General features: G+C 44.6%; 1 protein-coding gene across 1 annotated transcript in view; it reads left to right on the forward strand.

The window, feature by feature from the left end:
- The window catches only part of myo15aa (myosin XVAa), a 135,800-nt gene that overhangs the window by 19,725 nt on the left and 94,106 nt on the right, over positions 1-21,969 (forward strand). The window contains 8 exon segments of the mRNA XM_052021366.1: positions 2,868-2,991; positions 3,814-3,909; positions 7,274-7,405; positions 10,265-10,390; positions 11,412-11,489; positions 17,660-17,796; positions 18,248-18,293; positions 20,441-20,565. Of these exon segments, the coding sequence (XP_051877326.1) occupies positions 2,868-2,991; positions 3,814-3,909; positions 7,274-7,405; positions 10,265-10,390; positions 11,412-11,489; positions 17,660-17,796; positions 18,248-18,293; positions 20,441-20,565 (864 nt within the window).

Consider the following 21,969-nt stretch of genomic DNA (forward strand, 5'->3'; position numbering starts at 1 on the left):
CTGTTCGTCCACACTGCTAAGAATCCTGCCATTAACCTTGTACTCTGCCTTCAAGTTAGTTCTTCCAAACTGTATCACTTCACACTTGTCCGGGTTGAACTCCATCTACCACTTCTCCGCCCAACTTTGCATCCTGTCTATACCCAGTTGTAACCTACGACAACCTTCTACACTATCCACAACACCTCCAACCTTCGTGTCATCTGCAAATTTACTAACTCATCCCTCCACTTCCTCATCCAAGTCACTTATAAAAATCACAAAGAGCAGGGGTCCCAGAACAGATCCCTGCAGAACACCACTAGTCACTGAGCTCTGGGCAGAATACTTTCCATCTACTACCACCCTCTGCCTTCTGTGGGCAAGCCAATTCCGAATCCATGGAGCCAAGTCTTCATGGATTCCATGCCTCATGACTTTCTGGATGAGCCTACCATGGGGAACCTTGTTAAACACCTTACTAAGGTCCATATACATCACATCCACGGCTCTACCTTTGTCAGTTTGTTTTGTCACCTCCTCGAAAAACTCAATTAGGCACGACCTGCCCCTCACAAAGCCATGCTGACTATCCCTAATAAGACTATGCCTCTCCAAATGCTCGTAAATCCTGTCCCTAAGAATCCTCTCCAAGAGCTTGCCCACCACTGACATAAGACTCACTAGTCTGTGATTCCCAAGATTATCCCTATTACCTTTCTTGAATAAGGGAACAACATTTGCCACCCTCCAATCCTCTGGTACCACTCCTGTGGCCAGGGAGGATGCAAATATCATCGTCAGTGCCCCAGCAATCTTTTCCCTCATTTTTCATAGTAACCTGGGGTATATCCCATCCGGCCCCAGGGACATACCTATCCTAATGTTTTTCAGAAGCTCCAACACTACCTTTACCTAACCTCAACATGCTCCAGCACATTAGCCTGTTTTACGCTGACCTCACATTCATCAAAGTCCCACTCCCTTGTGAACATTGAAGCAAAGTATTCATTATGGACCTCCCCTACCTCCTCCACCTCCATGCACATATTTCCCCCTTTATTTCTGAGCGGTCCTATCCTCACTCTAGTCATCCTCCTGTTCTTTACGTACGTGTAGAACGCCTTGGGGTTTCCCGTAATCCTACTCGCCAAGGCCTTTTCATGTCCCCTTCTAGCTCTCCTAAGTCCCTTAAGCTCCTTCCTGGCTACCTTATAATTCTCAAGAGCCCTGCCTGATTTTTGAATTATTAAATGTGGGCACATGACCTGATATTCCACAGGATTCCATCAAGCTCTTCCAGTTATTCTAGTGTGAGACAAGGCACAATGAGAGGTTCCCACATTTTCCTACTGTACACCTTCATCCAATTTACAATCTACCTGTGTCCCCTACCAGCAAATGTTGATGATGAGGAGTAATGTTAATGACAGTGATAACAGCAAGGAGCCAGCCTTGCCAAGCCCAACTGTCAATGATGGTTGGGAGAGTGAGATCAATGAGCAGATCAATGGGAAGCCAAACTAAACACCCATGCTGTGTAGGCAGCAGACCAACCATATCCTGCAGATGACAATCCTGGGCTACAGTCCCTTGGCTCAGAGCAAGGAGCAGCTATTAACTTTGCAACCCACCTGATGACTGCCTGTCCTTGGGATCATTAAAAGGTTGTGTGTGTGTGAGAGAGAGAGCAAGTGGAGTTTACACAAACCTCTGTTTGGATCAGCCCTGCCATATCCAGCTAGAGCATACTGATATTTAATGGCTCAGAGATCCCAGTGTTTGGCTTCTGGCTCCCTCATCTGGTACTCAAGTCCGGGCCTGGTCCCGGACATGACCCAAGGATTAGCAGCAGCAGCAGCTAAATATTAAATCTGGCATTGAACAATGGAAATAACTTGCCAAAGGCTATGCAACCACACTTTGTAGAAGCTACAATCGTGGATTCTATTGGTCATATGAAACTAGAAAAATTGGTAGGCCAAGCCTCTCCCCACAAGTTTCCCAGATGTTCCAACAGTATCTGATCTTTAAATTAATGATCTGGAACTGGAAGACCACTAAAAGTGTTTCAGGGACTACTGAATGCACAGAAGGTGTGAGGTGTGCAATTTAGGAGAGTGTGGGTATGGAGGGTATGGAAGGTATGGGATGCATGATGTGTGTAGGTGAAGGTGATATGGAAGTGCAAGGTATGAAGAAAATATGAGATGTGAGTCAGGGGTTGTAAGGGATGCAGCATGTGTATGGGAGGTGGGGGAGGACGAAAAGGTCACAGAACTAGAGAAGAGCAGGATAATGGAGGATTTGAAAGCCATAAATGAACATTTTAGGTTTGAGCCTGGGAAAATCAGGTACCAACATGGGTTGGTAAGCATAAGAGTGATGTGCAAGCTGGGTTGGATGCTGAATAGGATACAGAAATAAAGTTTTGACATAAACCAGAGTTTACAAAAAATGAGATGCCAGTCATGAAGGTACCAGATTAGTCATATCTGCAAGTCATGAAAATAGTTACATTGATTCAGGCTGAATGCTAGCAATATTACAAAATTGGAAATCTTAACTAACTGAGTGGATGTGAGGTTAATTCTTGTTCAATTTGAGACAATGGTCATGGAAGGGTTTGGAATCAGTTGTGAGGGAATAGATTTTGACCTTAGGCTGAGAGAAATGCTTTTAGCCTTCCCTTTACTTAAATGCGGGAAATTGTATCTCACTCAGGCAATGAGGGAATCAGAGGCAAAGCAGCATCAGGGGATGTGGAGGTATCTGTCGACTTGCATATCTGTAGATAATGTGGTAAAGGGCAAATGTAAGTGAACAAGAATCTTCTCCATTTGATGACCAGGCTTATTTATGTAAGGATTTCTTTTCTTTTCTTGCAGAGATGCTGTTGCCAAGATTCTTTACTCTCTGATCTTCAATTGGCTCACTGATAGGATAAACACGTTGGTTTCTCCAAAGACAGAATCCATGTCTATAGCCATCCTAGATATTTATGGATTTGAGGTATGTCAAGTACCCAGAAAAGAGGGCAGTATCAGCCTATCAGTCTAGGCTGATTGAAGAAAATTTACTTTCCCTAATTTAAAGATTCCATATTTAAAAAAACACTACTACAGGCATGTCATGACCTGTGTTGAAACCTTTGACAGTTGTAGAACTAATGACCTATATTTGAACGCTTGTCCTGTGTACACTTTCAGCCAGTGTCAGAGTCCTTAATTAGGGAGGCAGATCTCCCAGACTGTTCAATTTTATTTGGCACAGCAATACAAGGTTTGATAGAGAATCAGAATAAGCCTTTACCTGGCACCATTAAGGGTGTTGGTGCAGGACTTCCATCATATGATTCATGCCCAATCACCAAGCAGGTGCAGTATCCCACTCTCCCCAAATAGGCCAATTGGAAAATTGAGTGGAAACCTAGTTTATTCTGCCCATCCTGAAATTGCTTATGGTAAAAATAAACATATTTGGGACCTAGAACCGGTCTAAAAAGGACTTTGTCTAAACCTTGTTCCAACTTCATCCAATTAAGTGCATCCTTTCCTTCCCCAATGTCCTTGTCTCTCCCACACATAAACCGTACTCTATGCCTTCAAACAGCAAATAGCTCCATGACATACCTGCTGGTTATACATGGATTAGAAGGCAGATAGCAGGAAATGTGGAGCAATAAGCCCCAAATTAAAGATTGGAGAGATGTTATGAAAACAACTTGTAACTTCCCCTGAATTACAGTAGTCCTTAGTTACTCTGCTCACACCTTATAGCATCTGATGTCTCTAACCTTTTGTTTAACTAATTCACGTATTAATTTTTTTCCAGGATTTGTCCGTAAACAGTTTTGAACAGCTGTGCATTAATTATGCTAATGAGTACCTACAATACTTTTTCAATAAGATCATCTTCAAATTGGAGCAGGTACAGGATATAATGTTTTAATTTTAATTTTAGATAGCAAAACAGATTCTGTATTCTTCTTTCCCATTTCAAAGGACAATGGAGCTATAAATTTACTGGATTCTGTTTCACTTTGTCAGCAATGGGAATGTCCAGCTACATGGTCTTTGAAACTGCACTTACCATATGAGTATATAATGCTAATATTTTGTCCCAGTGCTCTTTCAGATTGTTGTTCTAATGTACTGTCCCAATTCAATCCCAGAATCATATAATAATTCATTAACATGGTGTCCAAATCCGTCATTGAGGTTTGATAATAATTCTCATCTTATTTGTTTATGGGATGTGAACATTGCTGGCAAGACTACAATTTTTAACCCACCCCTAATTCCCCTTGCAGAAGATGCAGTGATTCACCTCCTTGAATGGTTGCAGTTCATTTGCTGAAGGTTCTCCCATAATGCTGTTGGATCAGGACTATCAGGATGTAGACATAGCTACATGCTAACGTACATTCCTGGAACTTCAGTCGCAACATTTCTTTTTCAGTACCAAGCAAATGAGAATCAATTATTTGCAGAATGAAGTGTGATTAAGAATAAGTCAAATTGCGCCACTCCGGAAATTCAACCAGGCACATCTGGTCATGATTCAGCCTCAGACCAATGATTCGATTTCTGTATCAGATGGGCATCTAATGTTATCATTCATTATGTAATTCACTTTTAGGGCATTGCCGGTAGAGATTAGGTCATATCGCTCCAAATCACATCTGTCACTGGCACTCAACCCAACCAGGATTGCTTGCTTTGTTATAGCATGATTTAAAGGGCTATTCGTAACTCCTGCAATCTGATGCTAGAGACTGATTTCCCATTCAGAAAATTATTCAAGTTATCTTCTTGCCTACGATATTTCAAGGTGAACACCACTGCCATTTCAGTAGAGGCAGTCCCCGGTTTATGTAAGGATTATGTTCTTCAGAACTGTCTGTCAGCCAATTTCTCCATAAGTCAGAAATGTCCCATGAACATTTTGTTTTATGTATACTTGCTGTAATTCTTTTCATTGGAATTGGTTTTATTATTGTCACTTCTACCGAGGTATAGTGAAGAACTTGTCTTGCATACTGTTCATACAGATCAATGCATTATACAGTACATTGAGGTAGCACAAGGTAAAACAATACAGAGTGCAGAGTAAAGTGTCACAGCTACAGAGAACGAGCAGTGCAGGTAGACAGTAAGGTGTAAGGTCATAACAAGGTAGATTGTGAGGTCAAGAATCCATCTTAAGGTACTAGGGAACTGTTCAATAGTTTTATAACAGTGGGATAGAAGCTGTCCTTGAGCCTGATGGTATGTGCTTTCAGGGTTTTGTATCTTCTGCCCGATGGTAAAGGGGAGAAGAGAGAATGTCCTGGGTGGGTGGGGTCTTTGATAATGCTGCTGCTTTACCAAGGCAGCGAAAAGTATAGATAGAGTCCATGGAGGGGAGGCTGGTTTCTGTGATGTGCTGGGCTGTGTCCACAACTCTCTGCAGTTTCTTGCAGTCACAGACAGAGCAGTTGCCATACCAAGCTGTGATGCATCCGGATAGGATGCTCTCTATGGTACATGGATAAAAGTTGGAGAGTGTCAAAGGGGACATGCCAGATTTCTTTAGCCTCCTGAGGAAGTAGAGGCGCTGTTGAGCTTTCTTGGCCATGGCGTCTACATGGTTGGACCAGGACAGGCTATTGATGATGTTCACTCCTAGGAACTTGAAGCTCTCAACTCTCTCAACCCCAGCACCGTTGATGTAGACAGGAGTATATGCACTGCTTCCTTCCTGAAGTCAATGACCAGCTCTTTTTTTTTTTGCTGACATTGAGGGAAAGGCTGTTGTCATGACACCATGTTATTAAACTCTCTATCTCCTTTCTGTACTCCGACTCATGGTAATTGAATAATCACCCTAACACTACCAATAATTAAATTAATGGAATATGTACTGTATCCAGTCATTAGTGAGTACCATGAAACATTTTATTATTGTTATTCGTCACTTGAAAAATGCTTTAAAAGTGTATAGAGGTATTTGCATAAAGTCAGATTTTTGTAAGTTAGGTCATTCGTAGCCCAGGAAGCGCCTGGATTTGAAACCACCTTAAAGTGGATGCATTGATGGAAGTGTTGCTGATTTCATTTTTGGGGGAGAAGCATCAGGCCAGGTGTCAGAGGCAGCATGTTCATGCATGGGGACCCAAAGGGTGATGGCCTAGTAGGACTTGTGTCAGCAGACTTCATTCTCCATAGAGTCTATAGAGACTCATGCTCCTGCTTTGAGGGGCTAAATGCCATTGTGACTTTAAGAACAGCATCCTAGTGAATTTCCTGAATACCTAGAATTAACCTTGAAAAGATCACATGAGTTCCCTGAATACCAGGATAGATTTCATGATCCATTCAGGTATTCAGGAAACTCATGTAATCTTTTATTCTTAGGGATTTCATTTTGCCTACCATATTTCGGGAGCAACACCACCTCAAGAGCTGAACTGGAATATGATAGAGCTATTCACTACTTCCATCGTTTCTGACCCTTGTTCATATGCCATTCATTCTTGCTATGTGTCATTACCTTGAAAACCATGGCACCACCAAGGCCAAAATGGAATTTGCCACTGGCCTCTTCAAAATGGAATCTTGCATCACTCTGGGGTTGCACTGCATTATACAGAAAACAGAGTTTAATACTTTCTTTTCATCTATTGCATCTGATACAACCTAATCAACATTTGGCTCAATGGATTTCACATACTGAGTCAAAATTAAGTACTGTTTTATTGTAATAAGAAAAAATATTTCAGAAAGGCACACAAGGCTACACATAATCAGTGGGGAGTTATGGTCATTGACTTAGCAATATGTGTCCCCGATGGAGAACTGTTCTGAAAGGTGGAAGCAAGCAGATCTGTTTTTTTCTTCAAAAATGCTCACTGCTGCAATTGCCTTGTCTGTCAAGATTCCACTTAAAAATGTATCACAAAGCCATATTTTTGATGACTCAAAGCACCTGTTGTTATTGTTGGCCTGTCACTTCAGTCAGAATGGATTCAATTATGCCCTCCATGCCATAATAGCCTTTAATGATCACTATCTATATTGTAGTGAGAATCAGCACCTCAATGAATTGTACCACAGTTACAGCCACAACTTTGTCCATGAAATGCTTGAGGAGTTTCCTAGAGGCTGTCTTAATCACACCAGCATTTAAAAGAATGGGATAGAGAAAAGTCTACAGAAAAATGTTTTTTTTTACAATTTACCTGTGTAATTTTGCTTGAATGGGTTAATTATTTTTCATTTGGTTGATTTGAATGTGTATTTCTATTTTACAGGAGGAGTATATCAAAGAACAGATTGACTGGAAACAAATTACTTTCAATGACAACCAACCCTGCCTTGATCTTATTTCACAGAAGCCTCATGGGATCCTCAGGATATTGGATGATCAAAGCTCTTTCCCACAGGTCAAAGTCTTTCTGTGGTTCTGCTTGTTAAAAACATAATAGCTTGCTTAAGGGCAGAACGTTAAACTGAGGTCTCTGTGCTTCTTATCTCAATATCTGTCTTTGTCTCATATTTTCTCTCTCTCTCTCTTTCATTTTTGGTTTGTGTGTGAAGTCTATGATCCTTGTCAGCTCCAGTAAGCTTGCTTCCTCTAATTCTGGTGGAAGTTAAAAGCAAGTTGCTGATTTACTTGATCTTAGCAGGGGTAGATTGCTCTTAAGCTCTAGTGTACCTGAGCTAGCCATGGCTGAGGAATTGGATGAAATATAAGGATGAATATACAGATAAAGGCTGAGATGACATTCAGAAAAAAAAATCTTGAATCAGTTCTGCACAAGTGTTGGCGACTTCATAAACAATACCCAGGTGATAGTAGCTTTGGAAAGTGTATCCCTGTGAAGGACAGCATCTCAAGACACTGCACTCCAGTGAGAATCAACACCTTAATGAACTACCACAGTAACAGCCACCAACTTTATCAACAGTACCCAATAAGTGTCAGCATCTTCAGGAACTTCTGCACAGTAAGAGTCAGTAACTTTAAGAATTGTATTCTAGTGAGGATTAGCACTATCAGGTATTACAGCCCTGTGAAAGCCTGGGACTTCAGAAATAGTATGACAGGAAGAGTCAAATGTACCCTGTCAGTAGGGTACATTTCGTGAACCATTTCGAAAACCAATACCTTCAGGACTGTAGCCCTGCAAATATTTCCAACAATGTGATTTGTACCCAGTGAAACTCAGCACCTTTAATGGAGTTATCCAGTGGGAAGTTCCACTCTTAAGGCTGTACTCCCATCAGAAACCACACCCCAATTACAGACTATCAGGAACTACCCCTATAAGAGTGCCTTGAGGAACCAAACACTAATGAGTATTAGTGACGATAAGAGCAACATGCTAATGAGAGTCAACTATTTTAGGAACTGTACCCCAGACAGAGTAACCAGGAGAGGATGTGATATAATTGTGGATGGGATCACATTCATTTTTGTATCCATGAAACACCTGTCATGAAACAAGTGGACTGGTTCACCATTGAATGACGGTATCTATAGATCTGCTTCTTCCTTGATCTTCCATAAGAACTCTAGACAGTTCCTACAATTGAAAAAAGGCAAGAAAGTATTAGGACAGATAAGTCTCCGGGGCCTGATGGAATATTCCCCAGGCTGCTTCGTGAGGTGAGGGAGGAGATTGCTGACCCGTTGGTTAGGATCTTTGAGTCCTCGTTGTCAACGGGGATGGTACCGGAGGATTGGAGGCGAATGTTGTCCCCTTATTCAAAAGAAGTAGTAGGGATAGTCCAGGGAATTACAGACTGGTGAGCCTTGTGTCTGTGGTGGGTAAGCTGTTGGAAAGGATTCTAAGAGATAGGATCTATGAGCATTTGGAGAAACATGGACTGATTAGGGACAGCCAGCATGGCATTGTGAAGGGAAGATCTTGCCTCACAAGCCTGGTAGGGTTCTTTGAGGAGGTGACCAGGAAGATTGATGAGGGTAGTGCAGTGGATGTGGTCTACATGGATTTTAGTAAGGCGTTTGACAAGGTTCCGCATGGTAGGCTTCTTCAGAAGGTCAGAGGCCAAGGGATCCGGGGAAGGTTGGCCGTGTGGATTCAAAATTGGCTTGCCTGTAGAAAGCGGAGGGTTGTGGTGGAGGGAGTGCATTCGGATTGGAGGGCTGTGACTAGTGGTGTCCCACAGAGATCGGTTCTGGGACCTCTACTTTTTGTGATATTTATTATTGACTTAGATGAGGTGGTGGAAGGGTGGGTTAGCAAGTTTGCAGATGACACAAAGATTGGTGGTGTTGTGGATAGTGTGGAGGGCTGTCAAAGCTTGCAGAGGGTTATTGATAGGATGCAGAGCTGGGCTGAGAAGTGGCAGATGGAGTTCAATCCGGAGAAGTGTGAGGTGGTACACTTTGGAAGGACAAACTCCAAGGCGGAGTACAAGGTAAATGGCAGGATTCTGGGCAGTGTAGAGGAGCAGAGGGATCTGGGGGTTCATATCCACAGATCACTGAAAGTTGCCTCGCAGGTGGATAGGGTAGTTAAGAAAGCTTATGGGATGCTAGCTTTCATAAGTCGAGGGATCGAGTTTAAGAGCCGTGAAGTGATGATGCAGCTTTACAAAACTCTGGTTAGGCCACACTTAGAGTACTGTGTCCGATTCTGGTTGCCTCCTTATAGGAAGGATGTGGAGGCGTTGGAAAGGGTGCAGAGGAGATTTACCAGGATGCTGCCTGGATTAGAGAGTATGGATTATGAGGAGAGACTAAAGGAACTAGGGCTGTTCTCATTGGAGAGAAGGAGGATGAGGGGAGACATGATAGAGGTATACAAGATATTGAGAGGAATAGATAGAGTGGACAGCCAGCGCCTCTTTCCCAGGGCGCCAGTGCTCAAAACAAGAGGATATGGCTATAAGGTATTGGGTGGGAAGTTCAAGGGAGATGTCAGAGGGAGGTTTTTCACCCAGAGAGTGGTTAGTGCATGGAATGCGCTGCCTGGGGTGGTGGTGGAGGCTGATACATTGGACAAGTTCAAGAGATTGTTAGATAAGCATATGGAGGAATTTAAGTTAGAAGGATATGTGGGAGGAAGGGGTTAGATAGTCTTAGGTGTGGTTTGAAGGGCGGCACAACATGGTGGGCCAAAGGGCCTGTATTGTGCTGTATTGTTCTATGGTTCTATAGCTGCCATCAACTAAACTTGAGCCAAATCAACTAAATTTTCAAGTAAAGGATGTATTTCAAACATTTTTTTTCTGTATGTGACTAGCAGTTTGATCACAATATTCTTACAATTTAGGCGACTGATCATACCTTCCTGCAAAAATGTCACTATCACCACGGCAACAATCCCCTGTACTCAAAGCCAAAAATGCCTCTGCCTGAATTCAGCATTAAACATTATGCTGGGAAAGTGACATACCAGGTAATTATCCTCCTTTTTATGCTGGCTTTATCACTGAGTTACATTGTCAATGAACATGAAAGTTGAATCAGATTGTTGAATATAAAAGTTGAGGTGGGAAGTGTTACATTTCGGTAGAAAGAATGAAGAGAGGAAGTATAAATTAAATGGTTCAAATTTAAACTGGTGCAGGAACACTGAGAATGGGGAGTGTATATATACTTAAATCTTTGAAGGAGGCAGAACAATTGGAAAAGTCTATTAAAAAGGCACTTATGAAACATTGTTCAGGCACAATGTTCGATTCCGGGTACTGTAGGAAAGAAATCAGAGAATGTTGTTGGAATTGTTGCAAGGTGACGGTCTTTAGTTACATGGAAAGGCATGCAAATCTGAGATTGTTCTCCTTAAAGCAGTGAAGATTAAGGTATTTAATAGAAGGGTTGAAAATCATAAATGGTTTTGATAGCGTGAGTAAGGAGAAAAAGTTTCCAGTGGCCAGGTATATGTGTGCTTGTATGTGTGTGGTGGGGGGTGGGGGGGGGGGGGGGCGGGGGCAGTGGTCAGGAACCAAAAGACAAAGATTTAAGGTGATTAGCAAAAATGCAAGAAGGAACACGAAGAAAAATCTTTTACACAGTAAATTGTAATACAAATATGCTGTGTATAAAAGTGGTGATGAAAGAAAATTCAATAGTTACATTCAAAAGGGAGTTGGATAATTATTTGAAGTGTGACAATTTGGATAGCTCTACCAAAGAGCTGGCACAGGCATGATTGGCTGAATGACCACCTAATTTTTTGCTGTACCATTCTGTGATGTAATGAAATAGATGTTGAATGGTGTAAACAAACCAGGAAAGAGTGGGGAGAAGGAGAACCTTTATGTTAGGAGATAAAATAATTGTATAGGGACCACTTAGCATGCACAGTTCATGTTAAAAAGCATGTTTCCTGGGTTTGCAGTGCTCTTACTTCATGCTTCCTTACTTTGCAAAGGTGTTGAATAGGGCCCCATTTCATTCCTGTTCCTGTTCAACAGGTCCATAAATTTGTTGAGAAAAATCATGATCAGGTTCGACAAGATGTCATAGAACTGTTTGTGAACAGCAAAATAAAGGTAAGTTGAGAAGATTTCTTTATTTGACACCTTCAACTCAGTCCATTGCTTATGTTGGCCCTTTGCAACTGTTGCTGAAGTTCTTTGTTCCTAATCATGACAGAGATGCTCGATAGTCCATAAGGTTTCCTGCCCAATTGCCACATGTAAATTGGCTTTTAGGAGATGTGTTATATGCTGTCAAGCCCAGGTTATCATTTTCTGCAGCCTTGAAAGACAATATCTCGGAATTAGTTGAGAAAATTACTTAAAACGAAGTAAAAATGAAAGCCAAACTTCAGACTGATGCATATAGAGGAGGAACCATATGAAACAGAGTTCCAAATGGAGAACACCTTGAATTCATACAGGAACCAAAGCCTTCTATGATGGGAACACTCAAGGTTGCACTAAAAAAATGAATTAAATACTGAATGGTCCCCTTCAACTGAAATGACTTTGTGACATTCCATTTAACCTCCATAACATTGCTCAGTTAATATAATTCCTGAAGAGAGTCTGTTTGCTACCCAGCATCACTCCCTACCTTAAATTAATCCTAACATTATTTCTAAACCCAGTACAATCCTGTGCCCTGATTTACTTCCAACTCCAAACCTTAAGTCCAGCCTCAAGCCTATCAAAGAACTTAACCTAACACTAAACCATTACGTCTAACCATTATCAGCCTCTAACCCCCAATTTTCACCCTTAAGTACTCTTATCCTTATCCTTAGCTTGTCCTCAAGCACCACTGCTCTTTCAACTAGACATATCCTATATGAAAATCTGGCATATACCATAAGACCATAAGATTTAGGAGCAGAGTTAGGCCATTCAGCCCATTGAATCTGTTCAACCATGGCTGATTTTTTTTTTAAACCCCATTGTCCTGCCTTTTCCCATTTACCCCTTAACCACTTTACCTATCAATCTCTGCCTTAAATACACCTAATGACTTGGCCTCCACAGCCCTGTTGTGGCAATAAGTTCTACAGATTCACCACCTATGGTTGAAGAAATTCCTCCTCACCTCAGTTATAAAGGGATGGTCCTTTATTATGAGGCTGTGCCTTTGGATCCTAGACTCTCCAACCAATAGAAACATCCTCTTCACGTCCACTCTATCCAGGCCTTTCAATATTCGGTAGCTTTCAATGAGATCCCCCCTCATCATTCTGAACTCCATCGACTACAAGCCCAGAGCCATCAAACACTCCTCGTACACTAAGCCTTTCATTTGCAGGATCATTCTTGTGAACCTCCTCTAGACCCAGGGTCCAGGGCCTGTACATCTTTCCTTAGATACAGGGCCCAAAATTGCTCACAATATTCCAAATACGGTCTGACCAACGACTGACCACATCCTTGCTTTTATATTCTAGTCTTCTCGAAATGAATACTAACATTGCATTTGCCTTCCTTATTACCAACTCAACCAGCAAGTTAACCTCAAGGGAATCCTGAACTAGGACTCCCAAGTCCCTTTGCACCTCCGATTTCTGAATTCTCTCCCAATTTAGAAAATAGTCTACTGTAGCGGCCCGTACTTATGAGACTCGAACCGCCATTGGCGGCCGTGGGCAGACGCACGGCAGCACGTCGTGAGCGAACTGCGGGGCGGGCCTACCGGCGGGATCCTAACATCACATCTGCTGGAGAGGCTCTCAGGTATCTTTATGCGCGCGCGCATTTTGCTTCACACAGTAAAGTGTGCTCCGATTCAGCCACAACGTCTCCGAGTTTTCCTTTTGGGAATGCGTTGCGTTCGGCTACATTTGGTGACCCCGACGTTTCCAGACGGCATCTGGGACCTGCGACGTGAATTCCAATGACTCGCACAACGCAGTCTTGCTCAAGCTCCCGACTTTCTGGCCCACTCATCCTCACGTCTGGTTTGAGCAAGCTGAGGCCCAGTTCAGCATCAGAGGCATTATAGCCGACACCACGCGGTATCACTACATGGTCAGCACGCTCAACCAAGACACAGCAGGCCGGATCATCGACTTCCTGCACCAACCACCAACAGAGGACAGGTACGCTAGCATCAAGGCGCTCCTAATCCGTACTTTCGGACTCTCCCACCGCAAATGAGCCGCGCGGCTTCTGCACATGGACGGCCTGGGCCACTGCAAGCCATCCGAGCTGATGAACGACATGCTGGCGCTCATGGATGGCCATAAGCTGTGCCTTTTATTCGAGCAGTTGTTCCTCGAGCAACTGCCGGAGGACATTCGCCTCCTCCTCACGGGTGAGGATTTCAGCGACCCGCGCAGACTTGCGACCAGGGCGGACATTCTGTGGCAGAGTAAGCAGCGGGGAGCAGCTTCCATCTACCTAACCATGAACGCACAGCCCAAGGCCAAAACCCCACAACCGAAGCCACCGAGACCCGCAGGAGACAAGGATGAAGGTTCAGACTGATGGTGCTTTTACCATCAGAGATGGGGGTCAAATGCGCGCCGCTGCTGCCCACCATGTGCCTTCCCAGGAAACGCCGGGGCCGGCCGTCGCTAGTGGCTTCGACGGCTGGCCATTGAGACAGCCTCCTATTCCTCTGGGACCAGCACTCCGGGCAATGTTTCCTGGTGGACACCAGGGTCAAAATCAGCGTTCTTCCCCCCCCTCCAACATGGACACCCATAACGCAGCCCCAGGCCCTGACCTCACCGCCACAAACAGCACCACCGTCCGAACATATGGCACGCGCACCATCTTGCTGCGTTTCGGACCCAGCTCCTTCACCTGGACCTTCACGGTAGCAGCGGTATCACGGCCGTTACTAGGGGTGGATTTCCTACGGGCCAACTGCCTCCTGGTCGACCTGAAGGGCTGGCACTTGGTCCACGCCGAGACCTTCCAGCTCGGAGAAGCCCACTTCCCGGCCCTCCACCTGGACTCAGTCACACTTTCGGGCGATGAGTTCGCCAGGGTGCTGGCAGATTTCCCCTCCATCATCACCCCGCAGTTCTCCACTACCGGTCCCAAACATGGCATGCAACACCACATTCCCACACAGGGACCACCACTGCACGCCCGAGCCCATAGGCTCCCACCCGACAAGCTCCACCTCACCAAGGAGGAGTTTCGGAAGATGGAGGAGATGGGGGATCATCCGTCGCTCGGACAGCCCGTGGGCATCTCCGCTACACACAGTACCCAAGTCCGCAGGAGGGTGAAGACCCTGCGGGGACTACAGGAGACTCAATGATGCCACTGACCAATACCCAGTGCCTCACATCCAAGATTTCATGGCAAACCTGCACGGGGCGGCCATCTTTTCGAAAATCGACCTGGTCCGGGGGTACCATCAAATCCCTGTACACCCTGACGATGTGCCCAGGACAGCCCTCATCACCCCCTTCGGGTTGTTCGAATTCCTAAGGATGCCTTTCAGCCTCAAGAAAGCCGCCCAGACTTTCCAGAGGCCTATGGACTCGTTAGGGTGAGGCCTGGATTTCGTCTTCATCTACCTAGATGATATCTTGGTGGCCAGCAAGTCACGCCAAGAGCACGTGGCACATTTGCGCCAACTCTGCCAGTGCCTGAGCGACCACAGACTGGCAATCAACCCGGCGAAGTGCCAATTCGGGCTGACGGAAATCGACTTCTTGGGCCACAGGGTCAGCCAGCATGGTGTTGCCCCACTACTGGACAAAGTCCAGGCCATCCGCCAGTTCCCCAGACCCAGCACAGGCAAGGGCCTGCAAGAATTTGTGGGGATAGTGAATTTCTATCATCGGTTCATGCCGCCGGCGGTGCGCATCATGAGGCCCTTGTTCGGTCTGATGGCCAACAAAGCCAAAGAGGTGGCATGGGACGTGGAGTCCACGGAGGCTTTCGAGTGGACCAAAGAAGCGTTGGCGAAAGCAACCCTCCTGGTACACCCGAGAATCGATGTGCCCACGGCGCTCACAGTCGACGTTTCCGACACGGCGGTCGGCGGAGTCCTGGAGCAGCTCATTGAGGGCCAGTGGCGATTGCTCACCTTTTTCAGCCGGCACCTGCGACCACCGGAGGTTAAGTACAGCGCTTTCGACAGGGAGTTGCTGGTGCTCTACCTGGCTATCTGGCACTTCCGGTATTTCCTCAAAGGAAGAGATTTCACCATATATACAGACCACAAGCCCCTCACCTTCGCCCTTGCAAAAGTATTGGACCCATGGTCGGCTCGGCAGCAGAGGCACCTCTCCTTTATTTCAGAGTTCACCGTGGATGTCCGCCACATCGCAAGGAAGAACAACGTGGTCACCGACACGCTGTCCCACCCCCACATCCACTCAGTGACCACCTCATCCCCAGGGGTCGACTACACGGCGCTGGCACAGGCGCAACAGGCGGACACAGAGATCCCGGCCTACCGCACCGCCGTTTCGGGACTCCAGTTGGAGGACGTCCCTGTCGGCTCAACTGCAGTTCGGCTCCTGTGCAACATGTCTACCGGCAGACCCCGGCCTGTGGTACCAGCAGCATGGAGGTGACGGGTTTTCGACACGCTACGTGGCCTGGCCCACCCATCCATCCGGGCGTCTATCAAATTGGTAGCGGACAAATTCATTTGGCACGGTTTGCGCAAGCAGGTCGGACACTGGGCCAGGACCTGCATACACTGCCAGACCGCCAAAGTCCAGCAGCACGTGAAGGCCCCCCTCCAGCAGTTCCAGCCGACGCTCGGGAGGTTTCAGCACATCCACGTGGACATCGTCAGTCCCCTGCCCGTCTCCCAGGGCACCAGGTATATCTTTACCATGGTTGACAGGTTCACCAGGTGGCTGGGGGCTGTGCCACTAACAGACACGTCCACCGAATCCTGCGCCAGGACGCTCATCGCAAACTGGATCGCCAGGTTCAGACTCCCAGCGGACATCACCTCCGACAGAGGGGCACAGTTCACGTCAGGCCTGTGGATAGCACTGGCGCAGCTCTTGGGCACCCAGTTACATCACACCACAGCGTACCATCCCCAGTCCAACGGTTTGGTCAAGCGGTTCCACAGGCATCTCAAATCAGCCCTGGTGGTGCGCCTCAGGGGGCCCAACTGGACAGATGAGCTCCCCTGGGTTTTATTGGGCATCCGCACAGCCCCCAAGGAGGACCTGGGCACCTCCTCAGCGGAGTTGGTCTACGGCACTCCCCTGACAGTCCCAGGCGAGTTCGTGCCAGAGGCCCAAGGTCCAGCAGGGACGCCGGCGGAAGTGCTGACAAGGCTACAGGATAAGGTAGGGACCCTGGCACCGGTTCCCACCTCCAGACATGGCACTACACTGTCCTTTATCCCTAAGGACCTCTGAGACTGTGAGTACATTTTCATCCGTAGGGGCATGCACAAGTCACCGCTGCAGAGGCCATACGAGGGACCCTTCAGGGTGCTCCAGCACAATGGATCTATGTGTGTCGTGGAGGTGGGTGGCCGCGAAGAGACTTTTACGGTGGACCACCTCAAACCGGCACATTTGGACATTGAACAGCCGATGAAGGTACCCTCACCGCACCGATGGGTCAGGCCACCCAAGAAGGACACACAGACTGGGGGCCCCACGCCCCCAATGGACGCTTCTCGAGGGGGTGGTGTAGCGACCCGTACTTACGAAACTCGAACCGCCATCGGCAGCCACGGGCAGACGCGCAGTAGCGTGTCGCAAGCGAACCGCGGGGCGGGCCATCCGGCGGGATCCTGACGTCACGTCCGCCGGAGAGGCTCTCGGGTATCTTTGTGTGCGCATGCATTTTGCTTCACACAGTAAAGTGTGCTCCGATTCAGCCACAACGTCTCCGAGTTTTCCTTTTGGGAACCTGTCACGTTCGGCTACAATACACCTTTATTCTTCCTACCAATATACCGTACACAACTCTCAAACACCCTTAGTCGAGATAGAAGATGGCAAGTAAAAGTGGACAAGAAGCAATGGGAGACATGACCTAAAAAGTTACCAGTGGAATAAAGATGACAAGGCCATCAAAAGAGGAGCAGTTTCCCTCTTGCTTCCAGATCCAAACACTGAGCATAAACATTTACCCCAAACCAAATCCTAACTCTAATCCTAATCTTCCCCACCTACCCAAAACCCTCCCTTCTTCCTAATCCTAGTCCACCACAGAATCTCTGGGGACCATAAAAATTAATAACTGGATTAAATTATTTTAACAACAGAATTAATTTAATGACATAATGTATTTCCTTTGCTTGTTAGATTCTGACCAGTCTTTTCGTGGGGCAAACCATGAAGATGATGTCAAATAAGAACAGTACCATCAGCCGAAGGTATGCTCCCACTGTGGCAGCCAAATTCCAACAGTCTCTGATGGAACTGGTGGAGAAGATGGAAAGGTCAGTTGGGGATATTAAAATTATATTTCCCTTACCCACCATCTGCTAATTCCAACCCAGCACTAAGCCTAGCCCAGTGCTAGACCCTAACCTAACATCCCTTGGGTTTTCTGGTGGCTCTGGTGAACAGTAAATGTCCCTTGGTGTGATTTAAAGAAGAGCTGAAAATTCTGCTTGAATCTTGACCAACAGTATTATTTAAACCAAAGACCCAAAACAGATGAACATATCACCCACCCTCCTTACCTCTGTGGGATTAAACTGTGTTCAAATGGCTGAAATGTTTACCTGTGTAGCAAATTTAAAGTAATTAATTGTTTGATAAATGTTCTAAACCATTTCTGAGATCTGATAAGCTGCGATATAAATGTGATACTTTAACACTTTTTGCAAAGTGTAACACTGATTTGATAAACTGATAATAGTTAACATAACACTTGCATTTTTTCAGCTGCAATCCTTTCTTTGTCCGCTGCATCAAGCCAAATAACAAAAAGGTAAGCTGAACTCAGGAGTTGGGGTATTGACCTTGGGGTCTGGGATATAATATAAATGAACTATTTGGGAGCTGGTGAAATGGCATTGGTTTAAGGGTGCATTAAGTGAACTAATAAAAGCAATGAATTAAAATAGATAATGCTGGAACTACTTAGCAGGTCAGGCAGTAAGAGTGAAGAGGAAAACAGTGATGTCATTTCAGACAAATGACTTAAAATAAGTTGTGACGATAAATCTCTCCACAAATGCCCCTGACCTTCTGAGTATTTCCAGCATCCCTCAGTATTTTAATTTTGCAGTGGAAATATTGGGATCTGGGAGTACTTTAACTGACAATGACTTTTTCTTTTCTCAATTTCTGACAATCTCATTCAGGAGAATGCTAAACCATGGAACCAAATGTTACACTGCACCACACCAGTAAGAATGAAAGAGCAAAAACATTATTTTTTTATGAGAATAAGTAAATTATACTTAATGTGTTGGAAATTGACAGAAGTTTAGCAAGGCAGGGACTGATCAGAGATAGCCAGCATGGTGTTGTCAAGGGCAGATCTTGTCTGACCAATCTGACTGATTTTTTTAAGGAGGTAAATAAGTGTATTGATAATTAAACTAGAGAACATAAATTTAAGTTAAAGGGGTAAGAGATTTAAGAGGGGATCTGAGGGGAACCTTTCTCACCCAGAGAGTGGTGACTACCTGGAATACACTGCCGGAGAGAGTGGTGGAAGCAGAGTCACTGACAGCATTTAAAAAGTGTCTAGACAAATACTTAAATCACCTTGGCATGGAAGGCAATGGGCCAAGTGCTGCATGATGGAATTAATACGGAAGGGTGCCCACTGGTCAGCCTGGATGTGGTGGGCCGAATGGCCTGTTTCCCTACTGTATGACTCTATGACTCTTCGATAAGAAGACATAGGCTCAAGTAAAGATGAACAGACAGTTACCTGCAAAGTGAGCAGTTCATGTCTGGCTAAGGTCAAAGTCAAAATCGAGTTTATTGTCATATGCACAAATACATGTATGCACAGGTGCAATGAAAAACTTACTTGCAGCAGCATCACAGGCACATAGCATCAGATACACAACATTCACAAGAAAAACATAAATTAAACATAAAGTATACAAAAATTATACAAGAAAGAACACAATTAGAAAAAAAATAAAGTCCATTGTAGTGCAAAGTGGTGATATTGTTGCTATACTGAGGTAGTGATTAGGGTTGTGCAGGTTGGTTCAAGAACCAAATGGTTGAAGGGAAGTAGCTGTTTTTGATCCTGGTGGTGTGGGACTTCAGGCTTCTGTACTTCCTGCCCGATGGTAACTGCAAGAAGATGGCATTGCCTGGATGGTGGGGATCTTTGATGATAGATGTTGTCCTCTTGAGGCAGCGCCTCATGTGGATACTACTGATGGTGGGAGGAGTGTGCCAGTGATGTATTGGGCTGAATCCACTACTCTCTGTACCTTCGTACATTACTGTGCATTTGAATTGCAATACCAGACCATGAAACAACCTAGGGAGACTGATGGTGATTCAACAGAAGAGGGAAATGCATGGATTTTTGTCAGTCATAATTTAGGAGATTACTGTACTTTCCTGCTATGTCAGTTGCAGTCCTTTCTATTCTGTATTTTTTGACACAAATTTGGGCCTTTTAAAAGTCTGCATTGCAAAGGGAGGAAGAATGAGGAAGCTGAGTGGAAGTACAGTCTGAGATCCTGTGAAAGGATGATGTGAGGCAGGTGACTTAACAAATTGTTAACAGTAGAAGAGGATCGGAAAAATGAAAAATCAGCTGACAAAGACGGTAGGAACCTTGTGGAATGTTGTATTTTTGATCTGTGGTCCATGTTGGTCTCAGCATTACAGGGTTTAACAGATGGAAGGACCCTCATTAAAACTTAGCTGTGTATGGAAGATGCTGAAGGAAGGTTTCTCTTGAGGCACTTACACATGTAAGAGCAATACTTGGCCAACAGGCTGAAGTGTGCCATAGGGCCACTTCCCAGTTAGGAGCTAATTTTTTCCCAAGAAGGAAAAAAAGAAAGAAAACCTACAAGAGAAGTTAAAGATTGTATGTGAAAGAAAGGTAACATACTGAGTGAGAAACTGATATGGAAATCTTCCTTTCTGCAGGAGCCTGAACTCTTTGAGGTTGATGTTGTCAGCTCACAACTGCGATATTCGGGGATTCTGGAGACCATCAGGATCCGTAAGGAGGGCTACCCTGTGAGGATTACCTTTGATAATTTCATCAAGAGGTTGGTATAGGGTCCATCTGCACTTGGGGATTCTGTATCCAAACTCTGTTAATTTTTATGTTTCTACTAGACTTGCATAATAAGATGACCAATGCTAGGGAAACTGTTAGCACTTGAAGGACCTCGGAGATTAGCTGATTATTCCTCTTTGTGCTGTGGATATGTATTCACATAAATGGGATTAAACACGTTTTTCTTGATAATTAAGCAAAGTGAGTTTCTGGTGTTCTTAGTGCCATTTTTAATAGTTGTGAATTTTAATGAAACTAAACCCAAAGTGCATAGGTGGATAGCGCAGGAGAGGATGAGGTCAATTAATGAGTAGAATGGTTAGATTGCGTGCTTGCATTACCGTATAAATTAAAGGTTGAAGGGTAAATTGAGAATTTATTGTCCCTCCTTCATTGCCCTTGTAAAAATAATGTGAAGCCATTTTCTTGATCTCCAACCCATCTGGCGAAGGCATTCCCACAATACTATCAGATGTTCCAAGATTTAAATCCAGCAAAAATGAAGGAGCTGAATATATTTGAGAGTCAGGATAGTGTGTGACAAGAAGGAGGACTTGCATTTGGCATTGCCATGCAACTGCTGCTGTTGTGCTTCAAGAAGTTAGATCACAGTTTGGAAAATGCTGCTTATCACCCTGCTGATTTGCTACAGTACATTTTGGAGATGGTGAATGATATCTGCCTAAAACATACTTCAGGACAAGTAATTTACATTAATATAAATAAAAACAAGAAATACTGGAAATACTCAGCATCTTGTGGAAAGAGAAACAGAGTTGGTGTTTAAGGTAAGAGACCCTTTGTCAGAACTCGCGAGTTTTGTTCAAAACCTTAAAGAAAATTAGAAGGGAAAGAGAAACACAGGATAAACAAGGCAAAAGAGGTAGACAGAAATCCTGGTGGAAAGCTGATGAGAACTTCTTCAAAGTTGGTTTTCCTGGAAGAGAAAGATCTCTGATCTAAAAAATTAACTTGGTTTCTCTTTTGACAGATGCTGCCCGACCTGTGTGTTTCCAGCATTTTCTGTTTTTATCTCAGATTTTCCAGCATCTGCTTTTCATTTGCAAGTTAAATTCATAAATTGCTTTATTAAACAAAACAATTCACAGAGAAGTGTGACTCCTTCCAGACAGACAAACCAGTTCTAGTCCACTTAATAATAACAATGTAACTATATATACATAGTCAGGAGTGAATTACATGGTACAAATCTTAAAAGGGTACATATCAATAAACCATAATTGTTATAATGGTGTTGAATTTTGGTGGTTAGATTCTCTTTTATTGAGGATATAGAATATATAGAAAGTAGAGGCTATACCTTTTTTTATTCATAGTCTGCTCTGTGTTTAAGATGGCTGCTGATCTCCTTAAGATGGCTGCTGGGCCTCCT

This window comes from Pristis pectinata, chromosome 8 (genome assembly GCF_009764475.1).
Source record: "Pristis pectinata isolate sPriPec2 chromosome 8, sPriPec2.1.pri, whole genome shotgun sequence".
Taxonomy (NCBI): domain Eukaryota; kingdom Metazoa; phylum Chordata; class Chondrichthyes; order Rhinopristiformes; family Pristidae; genus Pristis; species Pristis pectinata.